The 14488-nt window shown below is 54.4% G+C and overlaps 2 protein-coding genes across 4 annotated transcripts in view; both read right to left on the bottom strand.

Annotated features, from left to right (window-relative positions):
• The window catches only part of CYB5R3 (cytochrome b5 reductase 3), a 31055-nt gene extending 16573 nt beyond the window's left edge, over nucleotides 1–14482 (bottom strand). Inside the window, exons 1-2 of one of the 3 annotated variants that reach the window (XM_017894097.1) lie at nucleotides 14460–14482; nucleotides 2037–2168 (exon numbers count right to left, since the gene is read on the bottom strand). In XM_017894097.1, coding sequence (XP_017749586.1) covers nucleotides 2037–2120 — 84 coding nt within the window. In that variant the 5' untranslated portion in view covers nucleotides 2121–2168; nucleotides 14460–14482. Of the gene's footprint in view, nucleotides 1–2036; nucleotides 2169–11802; nucleotides 12228–14459 lie in introns of those variants that run through there. The other 2 variants (XM_017894098.1, XM_017894099.1) reach the window with 2 other exon arrangements.
• On the bottom strand, nucleotides 5956–6609 carry ATP5MGL (ATP synthase membrane subunit g like; the record flags this gene model as incomplete). Its single annotated transcript, XM_017894089.1, has 1 exon — nucleotides 5956–6609. A coding segment is annotated over one exon (315 nt), but the record flags the coding sequence as incomplete, so codon positions are not given.
• Nucleotides 14483–14488: the final 6 nt, after the last annotated feature.

The raw sequence follows: 14488 nt of genomic DNA on the forward strand, positions 1-14488 counted from the left end.
AAAAAAAAAAAAATTCATATCCCGAGGGTAAGTGTGGTCTCATCTGGAAGGTGGTGATTTACTTTTTTTTGTTTTGTATTTTTATTTTTTTTGAAACAGAGTTTCGCTCTCATCACCCAGACTGGAGTGCAACGGTGTGATCTCAGCTCACTGCAACCTCTGCCTCCCGCTTCAAGCGATTCTCCTGCCTCAGCCTCCCGAGCAGCTGGGATTACAGGCACCTGCCACCACACCTGGCTAATTTTCGTATTTATTTATTTTTTTTGAGATGGAGTCTTGCTCCGTAGCCCAGGCTGCAGTGCAGTGGCGCAATCTCGGCTCACGGCAAGCTCCACCTCCCGGGTTCACGCCATTCTCCTGCCTCAGCCTCTAGAGCAGCTGGGATTACAGGTGCCCGCCACCACACCCAGCTAATTTATTTATTTATTTATTTGTTTATTTCGAGACAGAGTCTCGCTCTGTCACCCAGGCTGGAGTGCAATGGTGCCATCTTGGCTCACTGCAAGCTCCGCCTCCCGGGTTCACACCATTCTCCTGCCTCAGCTTCCCCAGCAGCTGGGACTACAGGCGCACGCTGCCACGCCCAGCTAATTTTTTGTATTTTTAGTAGAGACAGGGTTTCACTGTGTTAGCCAAGATGGTCTCGATCTCCTGACCTTGTAATCTGCCCACCTCGGCCTCCCAAAGTGCTGGGATTACAGGTGTGAGCCACCGTGCCTGGCCTAATTTTCGTATTGTTAGTAGAGATGGGGTTTCACCATGTTGGCCAGGCTGGTCTCAAACTCCCGACCTCAGGTGATCCACCGGCCTCAGCCTCCCAAAGTGCTGGGATTACAGGCGTGAGTCACCATGCCTGGCTGGTAATTTACTTTTCATTTTGTATTTTTTTTTTTTTGCTTCTGAATGTCAACATCTCTGTGAGCTCCTGGGACAATTACAGACACTTGTTCCAAAAGTTCCAGGAAGTGGCCAGCTCCGTGCCATGGAAGCCTGAGATTCCTGTGAAGCCTGAGTCAGATGCACCAGGCACAAGCCCAGGGTGGAGACCTGGGCCCTGGCAGATGACATTCTCTGCTGTGACTCAGTTCTCCCTGCCACACCCCTCCTGTGCCTGCTGGGGGTGGCCAGAAATAGAGCAAGGGAGGGGCTCCGAAGAGGGCAAGCGACCGAAGGAAGAAGCCTTTACTGAGCAGCAAGGCAAAAGAGGGAGAGGATGGTTTTAAATCATAATCAGTGCTTTGAAAAAAATGAGTCAGGTCAGGAACCATGGCTCATGCCTATAATCCCAACACTTTGGGAGGTGGAGGGGCGGGGATCACTAGAGCCCAGGAGTTTGAGACCAGCCTGGGCAACAGGACAAAACCCCACCTCTACAAAAAATACAAAAATTAGGCTGGGCACGGTGGCTCATGCCTGTAATTGCAGCTACTCAGGGGGCTGAGGTAGGAGAATCACTTGAGCCTGGGGAGACAGAGGTTGCGGTGAGCCGAGATTGCACCACTGTACTCCAGCCTGGGACACAGAGCAAGACTCTGTCTCAAAAAAAAGTATGAACTAACTAATGCAAGAAAGTAAGAAGCAAACAGGGCAGAGGGAGCCCACACAGCTCAGAGCACCCAGGGAATCTGCACAGATGTGAAAGGTGTCCAGGTCCAGAAGTACCAGGCTGTGGGGAATGAGGCTGGGGGAGGGGGAGGAGGGAAGAGACCTTATCTTCAAATCTCTCACCCCCTGCACTCCTACTCCATAAATGGACCTAAAAGTTCTGAGGGGTTCCTTCCACTCTGACCGTCCATGAGGCAGTGAGTGTGGTTCAGAGAATGGGCTCTGTGGACAGAGAGACCAGGGTTTAAAGCCCTAGGCCACTTCCTGGTGGCCTTAGCAAAGGACATCACCTCGCTTTCTCCATCGGTAGAATGGGCGGACAACAGTATCTACTTCAGAGCAAGACCATGCCCTGAGCACAGAGTAGATGCCTGTAGGTGCCTGGGCAATGCTGTGATGCTGGCAAGGCAGCGGCAGCAGCTGGCACTCACCTCCCGGTCGATGAGCCGCAGCGAGTACTTGATGTCCGGACTCTCGAGGGTGATGGCCGGCGTGGAGCGCTGGAAAAGCTTCATGAGCAGACTGTACAGGAACCAGACGGGGGAGAGCACTACATGGCCCAACTGAAACGACAGGGACCCGTGGGGTCAGCACAGGAGCCTGCCTTTCCCTAAACACACCGGCTCGTCCACACTCCCAGGCCTCTGCTCATGCTGTCCCCTCTGCCGGGAGCACCCTCTCCCCACCACCCTCATCCAGACAGCATCATCAATTTTGGTGCCCACTAGGAGAAGCTATAAAGACCAGACTGAGCATTACACCTGTTGCTCATTACACCTGTCACTGAGCATTACCCAGGCTTCTATGCTCAGTACCATGAGAAAAAGCTCCATTTCCTCTGAGGAGCCAGGACCAAAAAGTGCTGTGTCTCTAAGCACATATCCTTTTTCACTTTGGCGACTAGGAAGCTCAGAGCAAAATTAATCTTGAGCATAATATATTTGTGCTCCCTCCTTCTTTTCCTTCCTTTAGTCAACTTCCCTGGTCTTTTTTTTTTTTTTTTTGAGACAGAGTCTTACTCTGTCACCCCACCCAGGCTGGAGTGCAGTGGCCCGATCTCGGCTCACTGCAACCTCTGCCTCCTGGGTTCAAGCAATTCTCTGCCTCAGCCTCCCGAGTAGCTGGGATTACAGGCACCCACCATCATGCCTGGCTAATTTTTGTATTTTTAGTAGAGACAGGGTTTCACCACATTGGCCAGGCTGGTCTTGAACTCCTGACCTTGTGATCCACCTGCCTCGGCCTCCCAAAGTGCTGGGATTACAGGCATGAGCCACCACGCCCGGCAACTTCCCTGGTCTTATTAAGTGATGTCAAGTTCTAGCTTGATTTAGACAACCAGACAAGTAATAACCCCAAGTCAGAATCTATCTGAAAGGCCTGCACTGACCAAACGGCTCTACGGCACCTTTAAATCCGGTCCCTTGGGGCCACTGAGATTGATGCTCTCCTCTTTGCTCGCCCACAGAGCACACTCGAACAAGTCAGTGAAGCTGGGTGAACTGAGTCACTTCCCCCAAATGACATCCATGAATGTCCCTGAGCCCTGGGGTTTTGCCATCAGGTGTAAGGGAAGCGAAGCACTGAGCCAGGCACTGGGAAGGTCACTGGCTGTGTGACCCCAACAAAGTCCCTTCCCCTCTCAACCGGAGTGGACCAGGTGATCTGCAAGGCCCCCAGAGCTGCGACTCTACTACTCAGATCACCAAGGTCAACAGCCTCAGGGATCCCAGGGCCACATCGGGCACCACACAGGCACGGCCCTCGCAGTAACCCCACGCGGTAGGCACTGTCACCGCCACCATTTCGCAGATGAGGAAACAACCCACAGAGGCAAAGCAACTCACCCAGTCACCCAGCTGGCAGGTCGGAGCTGACCCAGAGTCCACTCATCTCTTATACCACGCTGGGATACCTCAGGCTCAGGCGGACCACGCCATACAGCCCTGAGGGGCTGTTCCTTTCCAGCCCCTGCCCCCGACATCTCAGCCTCACGAAGGCCCTAAAAGGGGGCCAGGCATAGTGGCTCACGCCTGTAATCCCAACACTCTGGGAGGCGGAGGCAGGGGAACAGTTTTGAGTCCAGGAGTTTGAGACCAGCCTGGGCAACAAGGTGAAACTCTGTCTCTAGAAAAAATATAAAAAGTTAGCTGGTTGTAGGCTGGGCGCAGTAGCTCACGCCTGTAATCCCAGCACTTTGGGAGGCCGAGGCGGGTGGATCACCTGAGGTCAGGGGTTCAAGACCAGCCTGGCCAACATGGCGAAATCCCGTCTCTACTAAAAATACAAAAAGTAGCCGGGCGTGGTGGCGTGTGCCTGTAATCCCAGCTACTTGGGAGGGTGGGGCAGGAGAATCGCTTGAACCTGGGAGGAGGAGGTTGCAGTGAGCCAAGATTGTACCACCACACTCCAGCCTGGGAGACAGAGCAAGGTCCATATCGAAAAAAAAAAGAGGCTGGGCCCGGTGGCTCACACTTGTAATCCCAGCACTTTGGGAGGCTGAGGCAGGTGGATCACCTGAAGTCAGGAGTTCGAGACCAGCCTGGCCAACATCGTGAAATCCAGTTTCTACTAAAAATACAAAAAATTAGCTGGGTGTGGTGGCGCATGCCTGTAATCCCAGCTACTTGGGAAACTGAGGCAGGAGAAATGCTTGAACCCAGGAGATGGAGGTTGCAGTGAGCCGAGATTGCGCCATTGCACTACAACTTGGGCAACGAGAGAGAAAGTCCATCTTAAAAAAAAAAAAAAAAAAAGGCCAGGCCGGGGGGCTCACACTTTAAACCCCAGCACTTTANTGGGAGGGTGGGGCAGGAGAATCGCTTGAACCTGGGAGGAGGAGGTTGCAGTGAGCCAAGATTGTACCACCACACTCCAGCCTGGGAGACAGAGCAAGGTCCATATCGAAAAAAAAAAGAGGCTGGGCCCGGTGGCTCACACTTGTAATCCCAGCACTTTGGGAGGCTGAGGCAGGTGGATCACCTGAAGTCAGGAGTTCGAGACCAGCCTGGCCAACATCGTGAAATCCAGTTTCTACTAAAATACAAAAAATTAGCTGGGTGTGGTGGCGCATGCCTGTAATCCCAGCTACTTGGGAAACTGAGGCAGGAGAAATGCTTGAACCCAGGAGATGGAGGTTGCAGTGAGCCGAGATTGCGCCATTGCACTACAACTTGGGCAACGAGAGAGAAAGTCCATCTTAAAAAAAAAAAAAAAAAAAAGGCCAGGCACGGTAGCTCACACTTGTAATCCCAGCACTTTAGGAGGCCAAGGCAGGCAGATCACTTGAGGTCAGAAGTTCGAGACCAGCCTGGCCAACATGGTGAAACCCCATCTCTACCAAAAATACAAAAATTAGCTGGGTGTGGTGGTGGGCTACCCCAGCTATTTGGGTGGCTGGAGCAGGAGAATCGCCTGAACCCGGGAGGCGGAGGTTGCAGTGAGCTGAGATCGTGCCACTGCACTCCAGCCTGGGCGATAGAGCGAGACTCTGTTACACACACACACACACACACACACACACACACACACAAAGTGGGGGGCCGGGCACAGTGGCTCATGCCTGTAATCCCAGCACTTTGGGAGGCCGAGGCGGGTGGATCACCCGAGGTCAGGAGTTGGAGACCAGCCTGGCCAACATGGAAAACCGCGTCTCTACCAAAAATACAAAAATTAGCTGGGTGTGGTGGTGGGCGTCTGCAATCCCAGCTACTTGGGAAGCTGAGGCATGAGAATCACTTGAACCCGGAAGGTGGAGGTTGCAGTGAGCTGAGATCACGCCACTTCACTTCAGCCTGGGCAACAGAGCAAGACTCCCTCTCAAAAAAAAAAAAACCCAAAAAAATTAAAACCAAAACTGCTGACAGACTCCAGGAGCTGAAGGATCCTCTCCTAAATGTCAGAGAGAGCACAACCCTGCCCTGCTGACACCTGGATCTCAGACTTCTGGCCTCCAGAACTGTAAGAGAATAAGGTTCTGTTGTCTTCAGCTGCCTGGTTTGCAGAAAATTTGTTATGGCAGCCCTGGTAAACTAGTACAGAAGCCAAAGAGACAGGACGAACTCCGGCATGTGGTTTTAGATTAGCACTGGCCCAAAAAAGAATTGTTATAAAGGCCAATACTGAGACAATTGATGAAATTTGGCCAGCCTGGCCAACATGGTGAAACCCCATCTCTACTAAAACTACAAAGATTAGCGGTACATGGTGGCGGGTGCCTGTAATCCCAGCTACTTTGGGGGCTGAGGCAGGACAACTGCTTGAACCCAGGAGGCGGAGGTTGCAGTGAGCCAAGATCATGCCACTGGACTCCAGCCTGGATGACAAGAGCCAAGACTCCGTCTCAAAAAAAAAAAAAAAAAATTGAATAAGGCTTGTGGATTAGATAATAGTGTTGTAACAATGTTACTTTCCTGTAATTATTCTGTGGTTACACAAAAGAATGTCCTTGTTCTTAGGAGATACACACCGAAATATTTAGGGGCAAAGGGGCAAACTTACTCTCAAATGGTTCAAAAGATAGACACAGATGACCCTTGAACATAGGTTGGAACTGCTTGGTTCACTTTTTTTTTGGAATTTTTGACAAATCTTATTTTATTCAGATAGCAGTCAGATCACACCTGGTCCAACAACACTCAAATAATAAATCAAATATAATCAGATGTTAAAGATTGGTCTTCAAACATTCTAGCCAATGATGCCACGCTTGCCTAGGATCTCTCCGACATAAAACCACATCAACACCTCAGTGGCCAGCAAACCATTCTGCACAGCTTCCTTAACCGTGAGCTGTTTGAAGCTACCAGGCTGAGCACTACTGACTATTTTTTTCAGGCTCTGAATCGCTCCAAGAATCTCAGCAGGGGTGAGAGGAACCAGCTCAACCATGGCATAGTACCAAAATGTGGCCAATCGAGGCTTCGAATAAGTCACAGCGGCCTTCACCAGTGCTGGGGTCTTCTCCCCAAGGTTATGGACAAATTGAGCCAAGGTTCTGGGATGCAAAGTCCATCATCCCAAACGGTCAGCTGAAGGTCACCCCCCCGGAAGGGTGTGGTGTGGGCGCCTGTAATCCCAGCCACTTGGGAGGCTGAGGCAGGAGAATCGATTGAACCCGGGAGGCGGAGGTTATAGTGAGTTGAGATCTCACCACTGCACTCCAGCCTGGGCGACAGAGCCAGACTCTGTCTCAAAAAAACAAAACAAAACAGAAAATAAAAATTAGCCAGGTGTGGTGGCGTGCACCTGTAATCCCAGCTACTTGGGAGGCTGAGGCAGGAGAATCGCTTGAGCCCGGAAGGCAGAGGTTGCAGTGAGCCAAGATCATGCCACTGCACTCCAGCCTGGGCCAGACCTGTCTTTAAAAAAAAAAAAAAAAAAAGAAAATCCATGTATAACTTCTGGTTCACCCAAAACTTTCCTAGTAGTATACTATTGACTAGAAGCCTTACCAATAGCATATTTGTATATTTTATGTATTGTATACTATATTTTTATAGTAAAGTAAGCTAGAGAAAACTGTTATTTTAAAAATCATAAGGGGCTGGGCGTGGTGGCTCACACCTGTAATCCCAGCACTTTGGGAGGCCAAGACAGGAGGATCATGAGGTCAGGAGTTCAAGACCAGCCTGGCCAACATGGTGAAACCCCATCTCTACTACAAATACAAAAATTAGCTGGGCGTGGTGGCATGTGTCTATAATCCCAGCTACTCGGGATTATAGACATCTTGTACCCAAGCAATCCTCCCACCTCAGTCCCCGAAGTAACTGGGGCTACAGGCACGTACCACCAGGCCTTGGTAATCTTTTTTTGCAGAGACGCAGTTTCACCATGTTGCCCAGGCTAATCTCACACTTCTGAGCTCAAGCAATGGGCCAGCCTCGGCCTTCCAAGTGCTAGGATTGCAGGTATAAGCCACCGCGTCCAGCCCATAAATGCTCTTTTATAGTAACTTTGAAATTATTTCTTTTTTTTTTTTTTTGAGATGGAGTCTCGCTCTGTTGCCCAGGCTGCAGTGCAGTGGTGCGATCTCGGCTCACTGCAAGCTCTGCCTCCTGGGTTCACGCCATTCTCCTGCCTCAGCCTCCCGAGTAGCTAGGACTACAGGCACTCGCCACCTCGCCCGTAAGTTTTTTGTACTTTTTAGTGGAGACGGGGTTTCACTGTGTTAGCCAGGATGGTCTCAATCTCCTGACCTCGTGATCCACCCACCTCAGCCTTCCAAAGTGCTGGGATTACAGGCGTGAGCCACCGTGCCCGGCCAGTAACTTTGAAATTATTTCAAAATAAAAAGTGTGTGAAGCCCATACTGGTAGTTCTACTAGAGAGGCTGAGAAGTCAAAGTTCATATAAAACACCGGCTCTCAAGAAAGCTGTTTCACAGCTTGTTTATATAGCCTCCCCATATACCTCCCTGACTGTAGTTCTCTCAGCAAATGTGCATGTGTGTTCTCTTCTTATCATTACCCTACTAGTTCCCTTTTCACCTTGACTGCTAGGAAGCTCGGAAACAAGTTCCTTGCGTGCGTGCAGGCCTCTCTACTTCCTTTGTGGGATCTGCTATGGGCCCCTTGAGGTAGTGTATCCTGCAGAACACAGACAAGTGCCTCCGCTCTATGCAGGGCCAGGTAAGACACTACTAACCTCTCAAAGCCTAGCCCCATTGCCCCTGCCCTTCTGGAAACCCTACCAGGAGTCCCTACTCTGCAACAATTTGAGGAGGGTGCTCTGGCGGAGCCGCGTGTCCTGTCCCTAGAAGGCAAGGGTCACTGCCTGGCCTATCTCCTTGAAGAGCTGTGAGATGAGATGAGCAGGGGCCCAGGTCACGTAGGAGTCTATAACTTGGGAAGTGCCAGCTCACACACAGGAGCTTTTCCTGCCACCCTCATGGGGCCACTACCAACTGAGAGGTGGAATAGCCAAGTGAAGGAAGGGCAGGGTGCTACAACCTCATACCAGGCCTGGCCCCCACCCCCAAACCAGCCCAGCAGCTCCAAGCTGCCCGGCTACAGTTACAGGCCCTTTGTTGGGCTTAAAACAAAACGCCTCTCTCCCAGGCAGGGCCTCCATGATGGGTGCAGCTGAGGCCTCGCTCCATGGGGCCCTTGGTATTTGACCCACGGGTCTAAAGGAAGGGCTGTGGATGCCCACCCCTCACCCATGCCCAGGGCCACCCAGCTGGGGTCTCTGGCACCACCCATTTAATCAGCATGGCCCAGGTGTTTCACTCATCCTTCAAGGCCCCAGTTGGCAGCTGTGGACTTGGGTCAGAGAGACCAGGATTTGAGTCCCAGCTTAGGACGGCAGGAGAGTCGCTTCACCTCCCCGGGCCCTACCTGGAGGATGGGGAGGGTGGGGAGGAAGGAGGCACCTAGCGGTCAGCGCCCCTGAGCTGGCGCTGTTCCGAGTAGGGGCCACGGGTTTCCTGGGATATTCCCCACCTCAACCCTAGGCTGCGGGTGTGGTGATCATCCCAGCACGTGAGGAAACCGAGGCCAGGAAAGGGGAGTGACCTTCCCCGAGTACACCAAAGCCAGCCCTCCAAGCACCGCTCACCACATGACACTGTTATCTGTCCCTCAGATAGATGAGGTGACCTGCCAAGGTCATGCAGTCCTGCGGGGTGGGCCGAGACTGGACTCCCAATGTCCAGCCCAAAGTGCTGCTCTTCCTGAGTCACCACCCAAAACAGGTGCCCTCTCTCTGCTCCAGTCACAGAGCTCACAGCCCAAATCTGATATCCTGCCTCCCACAGTGAGGCCTGAGCACCTGCCCCCAGCCCCGGGGGCCCACACAAACAGGCGGCTCCACCCTCTCCTCAAATACCCACCATAGCTCCCCACTGCCTACCTGAAGGCACTCTCTCTATGGCCCCAACTCTGGACTCACCTCCCAGCTCTCTGCTCTCTCAACATTAAGCCCATCTTGCTTCAGGCGTTTGCATAAGCTCTCCTCTCTGCCCCAAATGTCCTTCCTCTGCGGGCATCCAACCAGCAAACTCCTATTCATCTCTCAAAGCCCAGCTCAAACATCAAAATCTTCCCTGATGAGCCCTTCCCTAGCTAACCAGGCCCTTGGTAGACTTTTCACAGCCCCTGGTCCCCTCTGGAAACTCCCTGGGGTGAGGACAATTCCGATGATTCCTCTGCTATCGACCTCTCCCTCAGTCACAGAAACCACACCCACGGGGAATAGCGTCTAGGGAAAAAGTTGGCAGAAGTTACCTTCCCAGGAAATCACCATTGTTGGGGGCCCTGGCAATGAACCTGAATGACATTAGGAGTTGGAGTTGTGCTTGCTGCTCCCTAGAGCTGTTTTTCCAGCATAGCTGTGTCAGCGCACAGCCCAGCTTAAGGCCCCTCTGCGGGCAGCTGGCTTCAGGGGCTGCGAGGCACCTTCCCCCATTTCCTCCCTGGCCCTCCCACAGTGATGCAAGGTGGGAACAACCATGTTCCCCATGTGACAATGAGGGACAAATGTGTGACAGTGAGGGCACAAATGTAGCTCAAGAAGGCCCAGGGTGGAGCCTGGGTGTTGGTTTCTGATTTTCTGTTGCTTTCCCACTTCCCTCACTTGCCCTAACCCTAAACCCATGGATGTGGGCCTGGGTGGGCGCCAGGCCAAGAAAAAGATACCCACGTGTCAGTGGCCCCGATGGCAAGGCCCTGAATGCTGGCTTTGGCCGTTGCACAGACCTTCGTCCAACCCCAGGTGCCGGCTCCCCACAAGTATCCAGAGGTGGCCCTGGAGCAGACCCCGGGATCTGTGTCTGTCGTCACCACTGTACCCCCAATACTCCACGCAGAAAGCACTCAACAAATATTTGTGGAATGAATTAGTGAAGGAACAACAGGCTCCCGCCCTCCCAGTCTTTTTATTTCGCCTAGAAGTTTCCAGAACCAGGACAAGAGCCCAGACTCCTGGGTAAGGGCGGGGCACAGCCTGTCCCGTGTGTCAGAAAAGCCCGCTTGTCCCCCAAGAGCACAGGCATCAGAGGTGGGCTTAGGATCTGGCTCCAGGCTGTTCCCACGCCTGTTCCACACCCAGAGAGGATACACGCAGCTCCCAGGGCTGAGCTGGGAGTCAGGCACTGCTCAGAAAGCCGGGCTCGCCGTGGGCAGCGGATGAGAGTCAGGGGCCTTCCTTCCAGTGTTCGCTCCCAACAACGGGGGCTGTCGGGAGCCGGAGGGGGCAGCCTTTGCTCCCGCCACCTCATTCAGTCCTCAAGCCTGTTCATGACTCCTCCCACTTCAGGTGAGGAAACCAAGCCTCAGGGGACAGACTTGAGCCGGGCGAAACCTTCTGGGCACTAAAGAGAAGGGGTGGGCTTTTTACAGGTAAAAGTTCTTATCTGGGGAGGCAGCCACGGGCAGACCATCACCATCTGTCAGTCATTTAGTCCACAAACCCCAGTGGGCACTCAGGTGGCAGGTCCCATGCCCAATGCGGGGGACACAGGCCAGGAGGCCCCACCTGAGTTCAAGCCGAAGTGGGAGACAGACATCGGCAGAGAGGGTGCACCACAGCCAGGAGCAGCGGAGGGGCAAAGGTTTTACCTCCAGAAAGCTAGAGGCCCTACCAGACTCACACGGTGGAGTACACTCTACTCCCACCAGCACTGGTTGGAACAGGCTCTGCCCTGTTCCCACCCACAGCACCACCCCCACCCCCACCAGCAGTGGGCCAAGTAAACAGGAGGCAGATGGCTGAGGCCAAGGTCCCACCCCTGTGCCTCCTCAGTTGTGCTGCATGCACACTTACACATTCACACACTCTCACACACATACCGCCTCACCCCAGCCACCTGCAGGCCCAGGGGACAGCTGCCTCCCAGCCCCTGACCTAATGCCCACAGGCCATGCTCTGCCCCACCAGAGAACCCACCACCCGCCTCTCCTTGTCTCTAATAACACAGAGGGGAAGAGGGACACAGGGTGCCAGAGTCCCAGGGAGCCCCCAGCTAATACATCATAGCTGAGGGGTTGCGTAGCTCTACTCCCCACGCATAGAATGCCCTGCTCAGCTGCCCACCCCTAGAATTCCCTATGGGGACCCTGGCCTCCACTCTGCCCAGACCAGGTTTGGGATGGGCAGAGAGAGCTGCCAGGGCCCCTTATCTGACAGGCCTGGTCGTCCCCAGGTGCCAGTTCCATGCCCTGGAGCTTGGACAAGCCAGTCAGGTTACTTGCTTACCTGTCCCCCACCTGCCCGCCAGCGGTCCCACCAGAATCTGAGCAGCACCTCCCTCCTGGTACTGTTCTAACAGGGAGGAAGTGGGAGGGAGCAGAGGAAGTTCTGCAGTGGGGGGCTCTGGCTTGGCTGGGAACTGTGGGGGAACTCAGGAGGAGGAACAGGTGGACACAGCGCTGGGATCTGGGCCACCGACTAAGCATGGGGCTGCCAGGGACAGTAGGAAAGCCGGGCAGACTCTACCTGTCAGCCTGTCAGGGTCGCTGAGCACTCATAGCCGGGCTGGGAAGCAGGGGAAACACAGTTCAGAATGGCAGGCCAAGCTCCAACGTTCTCCCAGTGTGGCTGGCAGACTCCAGGGCCAACCCCTGGCCTGGATCCCCCAAAATGTTGGGAGAGGCCTCCTACGGGGCCTGCACGTCCTAGATAAGACACGTAGTGCACCAGGTCCCCAGCCAGCCTCCTGCAGACTGTGGGGAGCCCTTAAGCCAGGAGGCCTGGCTCAGAACGTGCTGGAGACATTCTGGGCCAAGCGGGGATCCCAGCAGCACCCACAAAGGGTAATCCCCACCCACCCTTGGAGAGATGGGGCTCGGGGGGTTGATGAAGGTCTCCTGACTCCCAGAGAGGGCTCTGCCCCTCACAGGGGACTACTCAGTCATTCAACAGAAATAAATAGAATGAGGCCAGGCACAGCAGCTCACACCTGTAATCCCAGCACTTTGAGGAACTGGGACGGGAGGATCACTTGAGCTCAGAAGTTTGTGACCAGCCTGGGCAACATAGCAAGACGTTGTCTCCATTAAAAATACAAAAAATTAGGCCAGGCACAGTGGCTCACTCCTGTAATCCCAGCACTTTGGAAGGCTGAGGCAGGTGGATCATCTGAGGTCAGGAGTTCAGGACCAGCTTGGCCAAGATGGCAAAGCCCTGTGTCTACTAAAAGTACAAAAAATAGCTAGGTGTGATGGCGAGTGCCTATAATCCCAGCTACTTGGGAGGCTGAGGCAGGAGAATTGCCTGAGCCCAGGAAGTGGAGGTTGCAGTGAGCTGAGATCATGCCACTGCACTCCAACCTGGGTGACAGAGAGAGACTCCATCTCAAAAAAAAAAAAAAAAAAAATCAGCCGGGCGTGTTGGCGCGTGCCTGTACTCAAAATGCTGAGGTAGAAGGATCACTTGTGCCCAAGAGGTTGAGGCTGCAGTGAGCTATGATCACGCCACTACACTATGGTCTGGGTGAGAGACTCTGTCTCAAAAAAGAAAAAAAGAAATGTGTACAGCAGCCAGGTGCTGGGGAAGTGGCCATAAATCCAACCACCAGCTGGAAGGTAAGGAGCACCACCAAAAACAGCAGGGAAGGGTTGAGTGGAGACCAGGGGAAGCTCTGGAGACACAGGGAGGACATTTCAACAATAAAGGAGGCAGGTGCTTTCTGGGGAAAAATGGGGAGAGTGCTGCATGAAGGCTGGGGTGATGCCCACAGGTTCACCCTGGGGTCTGAACATTCCCAAGTTCTGGGTTGAGCCACATTTTCCTGAGCAACCGCCCAAGCCAAGAAGCCTTTTGCCTGATTCCCCAAGGAGAAGCCTCCAGCGCCAGAGGGAGGGCCCAGGTGCCCTCCAAGTGGCAGATGCCAGGTGTGGAGGTGGAGGGGTGCTGGGCTGATGATTCCTTCTGTGTCTGCCTCCCCACACACAGTGGGTCACAGTTGATGGAGGAGCTGCCCTCTGCAGCTGCAGCCTCCACGTGTCCACACAGACTCAAGCCTCCAGCCCCACCACGATCAACTTTTGAGAAACTGGAGAGAGGAGGTGGCCTGGGGGGAAGGGAAGGTGGTTCTAGGCCAGCCCAGAAGTGACAGCAGCAGAGTGGACTTTGAAACCCCATGGAGCAGGCTCCCTCGGGCGGCGGCGCTGTGGGACGGTGGCCAAGACTAGCTTGCATTTCCCCATCTGTGAAATGGGGCAAACAGCGCTGGTACCACCAAGAGTGAGGTCCCCAGCACAGCTTGCAGAGTCAGTGGGAGCCTGGCCTAGCTGGGAGCCTGGCCCACTGCGCACTGGGAGGACGCCCCAGCATCATCGGGGTTCTGTTCCTTGTTGCTAAAACGTGCAAAACCCTCTGACTCAGTGACATCGCGCACACACACGTTCAGTCACAGTCACATCGCCCATTCACATACTCCCGACACACACACATCACACGTTTCCATGCCCGCCCTTCACACCCACCGTCACACTCACACACTCACTCTCAAGCCACAGTCATTCGCACGCTCGCTCACATACTCACACTCAGCCGCACACACACTCACAACCACGGGTCCCTCCAGCAGCCAAGGCCCCACGGCGGCCAGGGCAGGGTTCGGGTGCTCCCCGTTGCTTGGCTCTGCCGCGCACCCCGGGCAGGAGGGCTGGTTCCCCGCTACAGACGGCCAGGACGTGAGTCACCGTCACCACGTTGCTCGCCCGGGCAGGGCTAGGGTGCGGTGGGGTGGGGCGCGGCGGGCTGGGCGGGCCGAGTGGGTGCGGCCGTGTGAGGTGCGGCCCGGTTCGGCCCGGGTCCTGCGCCCCCTCCCGCAGGCCAGCCCGCCCCCTCGCCAATGGGTCCTTGTCCCTCGCGACGCCCCGCGGCCCCGGCGACCCCTCCCCGCCTACCGTGCTCAGCTGGGCCCCATGGTGGCCCT

The sequence above is a fragment of the Rhinopithecus bieti genome, unplaced genomic scaffold, assembly GCF_001698545.2.
Source record: "Rhinopithecus bieti isolate Rb0 unplaced genomic scaffold, ASM169854v2 scaffold_25304, whole genome shotgun sequence".
Classification (NCBI taxonomy): Eukaryota; Metazoa; Chordata; class Mammalia; order Primates; family Cercopithecidae; genus Rhinopithecus; species Rhinopithecus bieti.